General features: G+C 26.2%; 2 protein-coding genes across 2 annotated transcripts; one reads left to right on the top strand and one right to left on the bottom strand.

Moving 5' to 3' along the window:
- Positions 1-2,674: 2,674 nt before the first annotated feature.
- LOC112594958 (RUS1 family protein C16orf58 homolog) lies at positions 2,675-5,732 on the top strand. Its single transcript, XM_025339999.1, has 9 exons — positions 2,675-3,074; positions 3,348-3,505; positions 3,701-3,861; positions 4,053-4,251; positions 4,421-4,539; positions 4,623-4,822; positions 5,065-5,348; positions 5,411-5,528; positions 5,598-5,732. The coding sequence occupies exons 1-9, from the start codon at positions 2,996-2,998 to the stop codon at positions 5,651-5,653; spliced, it is 1,374 nt and encodes a 457-aa protein (XP_025195784.1). The 5' UTR covers positions 2,675-2,995; the 3' UTR covers positions 5,654-5,732.
- On the bottom strand, positions 5,709-7,558 carry LOC112594959 (RWD domain-containing protein 4). The gene is made up of 4 exons (XM_025340000.1): positions 7,373-7,558; positions 6,567-6,676; positions 6,030-6,195; positions 5,709-5,959 (listed from the first exon to the last, which is right to left on the bottom strand). Exons 1-4 carry the CDS (start codon positions 7,481-7,483, stop codon positions 5,774-5,776), a joined length of 573 nt encoding a protein of 190 aa, XP_025195785.1. The 5' UTR covers positions 7,484-7,558; the 3' UTR covers positions 5,709-5,773.
- Positions 7,559-8,397: the final 839 nt, after the last annotated feature.

Genomic DNA, 8,397 nt, shown 5'->3' with positions numbered 1-8,397 from the left:
ATATTTTCATATTTTTGACTTGCCTACTTTTAATTTATTTATTTTAAAACAATGCAATCCTGGTGACACACAAGTAACTTACAGAATGATATCGAACATTCTCGAGAACATGTGGAGAACACTCGAAAACGTTCGGTTGCGAATAAATAGTAAATACATACCAAAAGGACAGTCAGTCGAGTACCTAAATCAATTATCTTATATCGTTGTGTTAGGATAACCATGTAACATCTATTTTTTTGTCACATATTTTTTTCACGTACAAATTGTATACAAAAATAATATTTGTGTAAGTTTAAAAAAAAAGTATATACATATTAAGAAACTTGGGATCATTTAGAATTAGAACATGATAATAATGTATAAAAATTGAACGACTTATACCTACCTATGTTTTAAATTTTTATTTTATTTAGGCATTTCTACCTATTTAATTGTGATTTGTATTCATATTGTAACGTGGCTGGGGAACCTAGTTATACTATATTAGTTATCCAGGGAAGATTTTCTGGTCCTTATGGATAAATTTCCCGTAGCTAGGGGGTTAGACACGGTATGTGGGATCTTATCAATAAATAAAACACGTTTGGTTTATAAATCTCTGTTCAAAATATATTTTTGGTTTGTACTTAACAAATGTAGACGGTGGTAAACAATCCCGGTGTTGGTGAGTTCATGTTTGTTGGTGAGTTCGTGTTTATTGCTGGTCAGTCTCGAACTGCCCTTTCGATAAATGGTGCGTATTGGCCACAGGCCTCACAATCATTAACAATGTTTATCTCAGCATAAATATCCCACTATTGCCTACTACGGAATTGTCACATACACAGGTGTCATGTAACAATAATATATATATTATTGTTACAATATCGATCTAGGATCTAGCCGATAAAGGGGACAGTTATAAATTTAAAATATAAGACAGTAAAATTGGTATCATATTATATTATGTAATGATCAAAATTAATTTAGTGTAGAAAAAAACTAGCTTTTTTTTTAACAAGTATGAAGTTAGTAATTACTAATTAACTTAGTCGATAAAATTATCTATGCGTAAATATAATTGTCCATGTACGTACATCTTATTATTAGAGGGTAGTAAGAACGCATTTTCTATGAGCGAGTACACAATGTAGATAAAAATTAAACTGTATACTTACATCACGTACGAGTATGATTTGTATTTGACATGAACTATAAATAAAGGTAGGAGCATAATATATAGGCAACTCATCATACTCATCTTCTATACTAATTTATTATTTTCTTATCAATGGCTGAATCCCAAAAATGCGTTATATATATTATACATTAAAAACTATAGAAAGTATAGTACTTACATGTAACATGTGTAATCATCGCACCGATAACTTCGGTGAACGTAGTTCAAATCACCAACGTTTTTTCGAAGTTAGTTTATCAAGACATATATATATGTCAGCAGAATTTTTTTTTTATCGATTAGTAGAGCGTACTTCATTGTTAAATATTGAGTAGACACTGAAATGTATGATGTGTTAAATTTGAGTTCAACAATAAATTATTGTATACAATATGATGAAAAATGATTCTTTGTAAAAACGGTCTAACCAAGATTACCAAACAATAACTTACAATATTTCCCAATTATTTTAAAAAACACTGAGAATTTTTAATTTTTATCTCCCTAAAGTACCAATTAGATCTGGTCTGCCCCAATTTACCGATTATAATCAAAGAATTTCTTTTTCTAGAAAAAAAAAACGTCTCTAAACAGACAATACACAAACATTTAAAAAAGACACATCATTACAAATTCAATATATTCAACACTACTCTCAAAATTAAAAAAAAATAAATTATTAACAGCAATATATGTCTATAAATATTATTAAACAAAAAATATTAGTAAATTTTATTTTTAAATTTGTTAAACTACAAATATTGCATTTTAAAATTCAAAAGAGGTTGATCTCTGAGTCACGTTTCGCAAAGCGCCCAAGGAAGATCGATTTGGGTCGACGTAGCCATCGGTATCCGGCAAGGCTGGTAAGGGAAGTGAGCTTGGGGTAAAGTCCCGCGATAAAATATACCATATTATAATAAAATTTCCTTACTCTTTAGAAATATAAGCTGACAGACTTAGAATCGTTTTTCATTGAAAACCTAAGACCTAGGTAAGTACAAATGTACAATAATTTATTATTTAATTTAAGTTTAACACATCCAACACTGTTCTAAATGGTGAGATATCTGCTTACACAAGACCTACATTATGTTACTACGTCATGATCTCTAAAATAACAGTAATTAGTAAACCAATAGAATAAAGATTAAATAAATATAAGAATATACGTTTATAGTCTATCCACATTACACAGCAAATCACGATTAAAGAAATACTGTCTTGCATACCTACTCACTATTATGTAGTAGATACTGTAGTGGCTACCGAGGTTATAAGTTTCGAAATAAAATTAACAATTCTGCTCAAATACCTAAGTGAGTACTAGGTAATAGGCGCGATTAACTACCTTAGTTAATCATGGTAATAGGTAGGTCGTAGGTATCTATGAACAGTAGAACAATAATATTACAATTTTTATAACTTTACCGCACGATACGTTTTACTTTGTTTATTTTTGTCGTATCATAAATCGTGATAACACTGATAACAATATCAGCCACTGTAGTTGGCCTACGATGGAAGATTCATGGCTCGCGCAAACGCCGCAAACCGACAACCGTCCAAGTCATCGAACTGTGACGTTTAACGTTCGTGTCATGGAATAATATGACGCTTTGAACTTTCCAATTACCAGTGCTATTGAAATACTACATTTTCTGGGGCTTTCGATTTGCAGCTTACGAAAAAAATCAGTACCTATTGAACAACTATGCTCATAATTTATTCAGTCGTAGTTCGGCTGCCGAATTCATTTCTTTAAACACCGTTTCGTCATACCGTATTTTATTCTTAGAGTGTAAATCTTCAACGACTTTAACATCTAAAAGTATGACGAAAAATCAAGATGAAATACTATTAAGCGAAGAATACGGACCAGAAGAGTGCAATGTCATATACAAAAGACATGGTATTTGAAAACAAGTTACTCATCATAAGCATTTGATTGATAAGCACTAATAAGTTGTATTTTATTTTGTTTTTTTTCTGAAAATTAGTATTGTACAGTACAGAAAAGACATATCCAAAATGTTTAAAAATTAAAATATAAATATTTTATTTAATATCTCACGCACAATACAATATTACATTCTGTAAAATTTAGAAAAAGCGATCTAGTGGCTAATGCTTTTTAATGAGCACTCATGTTCAATATGTGTCATTATAATTTTTTTTTTTTTAGATCAACGGCAATTAATATTGGAATCTGAAAGACGTAAACTGTCCACTAGTTTCATTCGTAGCTCAATTAATATACTAAAAGAAGTATTTTTGCCCAGAGGATTTCCAAATAGTGTGAGCAAAGACTACACTGAATATCAAATTTGGGATACTATACAGGTGACATATTAGTACCTGTAAAATAATGCATGGTAGATATAGATTAAATAATATTATATTATGTTGAGATACTTATCTATCTATCAAAGTATTAAAAAATAAATTATTGACCTATATAATTTAATAGAAATTTAGTTCTGATTAGTTTAAAAACTATTATATCAGTAGATTAACTGTACCTAAATTTGTTTTTAGGCATTTTGTAGTACTATATCAAACATATTAGCTACAAATGCTATTCTGAAAGGTGTCGGTGTAGGTGATGCTCAAGCTACAGCTCTTGCTGCATCCATTACTTATATACTTAAAGATGGAGCTGGTATGATTGGGCGCATAACTTTTGCGTGGTGGAAAGGGTAAATTTCCATATTTATTAAAATGTAGATTTTATGCACCAATGCCAATAGTTTTATTTTTTCAACTTAGAAAACATGTATATTTACTAATTATTAAGAAAATTACATAATTTTTACTTAAATACTGTATATATTTATACATAAGTAATTTGTAAAAAACACTTATTTTATTAACAATTTATTGATTTCAGATCTGAATTGGATACACAATGTAAAAAGTGGAGACTTCGGGCAGACGCACTTAATGATTTGGCAATTTTCATTGAATTACTTTTGGGTATGCCGTGGGTTAAACAGTTTTCAATAATAATCCTATCATTTTCAAGCTGTGCAAAGTCCATTGTAAGTGTTGCTGGAGGAGCCACACGTGCAGCATTAACACAGCACCAGGTATTTATTTATTAAAATATTATATTACATCTTACAATTTTGAATTTAAATGATATACTTTGTTAAGTATTTAAAGGTAAACTTTCTTTGAAATAGATATTTATTTATTACATTTATAATATGAATATATAAATATTTACTTATACACTATATTTTTTACTCTAAATAGGCTATTCGTGATAATATGGGAGATGTTTCAGCAAAAGATGGTAGTCAAGAAACTTGTATTAATCTAATTGCTTTTCTTATTGGATTAATTATGTTACCAATTGTTGAAAACCGTATTTTGTAAGTATAAAAATCTTCACTCTAATATTTGTTATTTTTAACTATCAAATCCTATTGATAAATAATTATGACAAATTTTCTAGGTTGATATGGCTGATATACTTCTTAGTAACTTTGTTGCATTTATTTGCCAACTATAAAGCAGTCAAAAGCTTAAATATCAATGTTTTCAACAGTGCACGTTTTGATTTGACCCTTAAATATTATTTGTCTAATGATACACAAAACCATGATGTACAAAAACCTGACTTTATTAATAAACGAGAAGCTTGCTTTTTAGAAGGTAAATTTATTCATAATACTATCATTAGAGCATTGTTAATTGTTATTATTTATTCAACATTAATTAAAATACAATCACTAAAATTATTAACAGAATTATTGTAACAATTTTTTTTACTTTTACAAATTATATAAATTTTTAATCAGTAACAATATTATGTAGATTTTTCTTAAATAATAGAAAGTAATAACTAATAAGTAATAATTTATGGTCAGTTAAAATTTTTGAATTTATTATTTTAGATGAAAAGCTGTGTTCTTTTAAAATACAATTGGGAACATCTGTCCACGAACTGTTGTATACAAATACATTAACTACGTGGGATTTAATTGATCATATTGAAATGTATAAAGATTATCTTTACATATTAATTATGGATACACATAAAGACACCATACGAGTAGTGTTAGATAAAAATATTAACACTGAAAGTATTTTAAAAGCATACTTTCATGCTAATATATTAGGTCATTTAATTTCTCCCAAGAATAAATTATCATTAATAAAACTCAATTCTCTTCGTTCTGTAAGTATTAAATATAATAATTCCATTAGTTTAAAATAATTTATTTTAAAAATTATATATAGATGAAATATACATCCACCAACACTCAATTTTGTTGCACACATTCTGAGTATGTTCAGCTATCATGCGATTTTGTTAATAAAAATTTTGATAAGTTTCTCTTACATGCTAAAATGTCAGGTAATTTACATATTTTACAAATTACATATTTTATCAACACTCGTAACTAATATTTTCATGTTATGTTAGATTGGAGCTGTACAAGTCATCACCTTGTAGTAGATGAATGGAGGGCTTCATGGTGACAGGATATTAATTATAATTTTTTGAGTAAAAAAAACTATTAAGCAATGTTAATATTGTAAATGAAAATATATTTTTCACAAAAACAAAAAATTCATAATTCATATCACAGCATTATTAAATTATGTAGATATTTCTACCTTGGATGATCCCGTTTGTGATAAATGTTTAACAACGTCTATCCAATCATATCCTCGTGGTTTTTCTCCTTTAGAATCTAAACGATCCCATTGTTTTCTTTTTTGAGCTTTACTCATAGTTTCTTTCTTTGTTATCTTTTTTGCAGATTCATCATCATTATCTATTGACTAAAAAGTACAAATTGTAACATTAATTATAATGTATTTTATTAATGATGTAATATACTAAAATACGCACAAGTTTAGTTATACTCTCAATAACTTCTTTATCTGGTTGATCAGCAACAAGTTCTTCAGCAAAATCTTTAAGAAATTCAAAAAGAGTAAATGTCATGGATTCTCCCAAATAATGATCAGCCTCTTTTGAAACTTTATTTTTAATATTTTCTTTAACTGAACTAACTCTAAAATATTTATTTCATATTAATAATTTTTATAAATTTTATGTATATTGGAGTAATATTCAGTATGTTTAAGAGTGAAGTAACCAAAAGTTTGTTTTGAAACCAGAGTTGAAAAATATTTATGATACTTAAGTTAAAAATATACATCCAATAAAGATGCAATAATATTAATTTAAATTTATCTTTCAATAAGACTATACAATATAAGTCAAAACTTTAAATTAATATATTAACTGATAAATTAACATTAAAATAATTTTGATGTATTGTTAATTTTTGATTTGAAACTAGACAGCTAAACTTGACTGGTTACATAATCTAAATCATACAAATATTACATATGTGTAAAACGTTATCAAATTTATCCGAACATGTGTTTATTGTAGAACATATCTAAATTTATTTTGGGCGCTTCATTTGGATAATTGTTATGCCATTCAACCTCCAATATAAAAGATTTATTGTCACTATCTTCTCCATACTGTTAAAAAATAAATAAATAAATAAGTAACTAGTAATATATTAGCTATAAATAATATGATGGTAAAAAAAAAAAAAATTTTCAATTTGGGACAAAAATAATGTAGTTGTTATTAAATGTTAATATAAAGCCTTAAACGCAAAAAACCTGAGCACGTACTCAACATCACTAGTAAGTGAGTATAAAAAGTAATGAATATAGAATTAAATACATTTTAAAATATTTTATTTGATGATAAAAAGTATTATCAACATAAAATTTTTGAATAAAGTTACAAAAATATAAAATTTACATAAATTATGAAGCATTTAAAAACAAAATTTAATTTTTTTGCTAAAATTAAATATGAATTACTTATTTAATTGATTTAAAATCATTTAATTAGTAGCAAGTATTTTAAATGATACAAATATGGTTTCATAGGTACTAAATATGTTTGAAGCCTAGAGTAGTTTATTTACAAGAAGGTAGTATTTATAAATACAACAAATGTCTATCAAATCACATTCTACCAATAACTTGATTCTTAATTTTTTTTTTTTTTTTGGTAAATGAGTATCTTGTTTAAGAAAGTATTTACATGCCTGCATCAGAATATAAATGTTAAAAACATTAAACTAAAAGTGAAATTATATATCATACCCAACAAAAAACGTTTTAATTTTTAGAAATTTACGTTGTTCAAAATTATCTTACCTTGTACTGATAAATAGTAGGAGATACTTGCTTAAAAGCTTCATCACCATCATAAATAGAAAGCAAAGCTTCTCTTTCCTCTTCTTGAAGCACAGAACATTCTTCGTCCATATTTTGAAAAAAAATAATTATACAAGTTACCAAAAATATTTAAAACTATAATTACCAATTTGTACAATTATTTATAAAAAGAAATACTAAATATAGCTAAATAATAAATGTGTATGTGATTGCATGATTTATCCATATAATTATTTAAAATAAATAAATAATTGAATGTACTCAATTCAGAAACAAGAAATTATTCATTCAACGTGAAAATTGAAAACATGGGAAATTCTATTACTCAATGATAACGTTATCATTGTTATCACTGTTATTATTGTTATCATTTATGACTAAGGCTATTTAAATTTTAAACCTCAAGTCACAAATAAAAAAAATATGTTAACTACGTTCTAGCAGGTTGTCAAAATGTTAGGTTCACATGATTTATATATCCAATCAAGTTTTATAATTAATATTCTTACCAAATAATTAAACTTAATAATATGATAATAAAGAACTTAAATACTTAATACTAAACAAAAAATTGGGCGTTTGTACAGTTGTTTGAAAACGAAAGTATTTACATAACATAAATATCTATCTATTATCTATATTCTATATTATAATATTAGTAATAACTAATAACTGTATAATATACACTTATTGATACAGTATTATAGTATTTAAGTACCTAACTGGTTGTTATTATTGTCTTTAATAGTTTTTTGAGAAAAATTATACCTATAAGAAATTATAAAACCATTTAGGTATTATATTACAATTTATAATATTATACCCAAATTTATACCTATACTCATTTTAATACCAAGAATACAGAAGCCAAACCAAATGAAAATAATATTATAATAGTAATATTATCTGATTATAATAATAAATGATGCTTATTAAAACATAAAAAAAAATAGTAATAACAATGAAATTACTTGGTAGATACATAAATAGTAAATTATGTGACA

This window comes from Melanaphis sacchari, unplaced genomic scaffold (genome assembly GCF_002803265.2).
Source record: "Melanaphis sacchari strain LSU unplaced genomic scaffold, SCAv2.0 Contig24_pilon_pilon, whole genome shotgun sequence".
Classification (NCBI taxonomy): Eukaryota; Metazoa; Arthropoda; class Insecta; order Hemiptera; family Aphididae; genus Melanaphis; species Melanaphis sacchari.
The sequence above is the reverse complement of the archived record's forward strand: the minus strand, read 5'-3'. Positions and strand labels throughout refer to the sequence as shown.

Excerpts from the sequence above, each read along its gene's own strand:
- LOC112594958 (XM_025339999.1), top strand. The coding sequence starts at position 2,996 with ATGACGAAAAATCAAGATGAAATACTATTAAGCGAAGAATACGGACCA. Across the intron at positions 4,252-4,420 it reads CAGCATTAACACAGCACCAG|GCTATTCGTGATAATATGGG; the intron begins GTATTTATTTAT and ends TACTCTAAATAG. Across the intron at positions 4,540-4,622 it reads ATTGTTGAAAACCGTATTTT|GTTGATATGGCTGATATACT; the intron begins GTAAGTATAAAA and ends CAAATTTTCTAG.
- LOC112594959 (XM_025340000.1), bottom strand. The coding sequence starts at position 7,483 with ATGGACGAAGAATGTTCTGTGCTTCAAGAAGAGGAAAGAGAAGCTTTG. Across the intron at positions 6,677-7,372 it reads CTACTATTTATCAGTACAAG|TATGGAGAAGATAGTGACAA; the intron begins GTAAGATAATTT and ends ATTTTTTAACAG. Across the intron at positions 6,196-6,566 it reads ATGTTCTACAATAAACACAT|AGTTAGTTCAGTTAAAGAAA; the intron begins GTTCGGATAAAT and ends TAAATATTTTAG.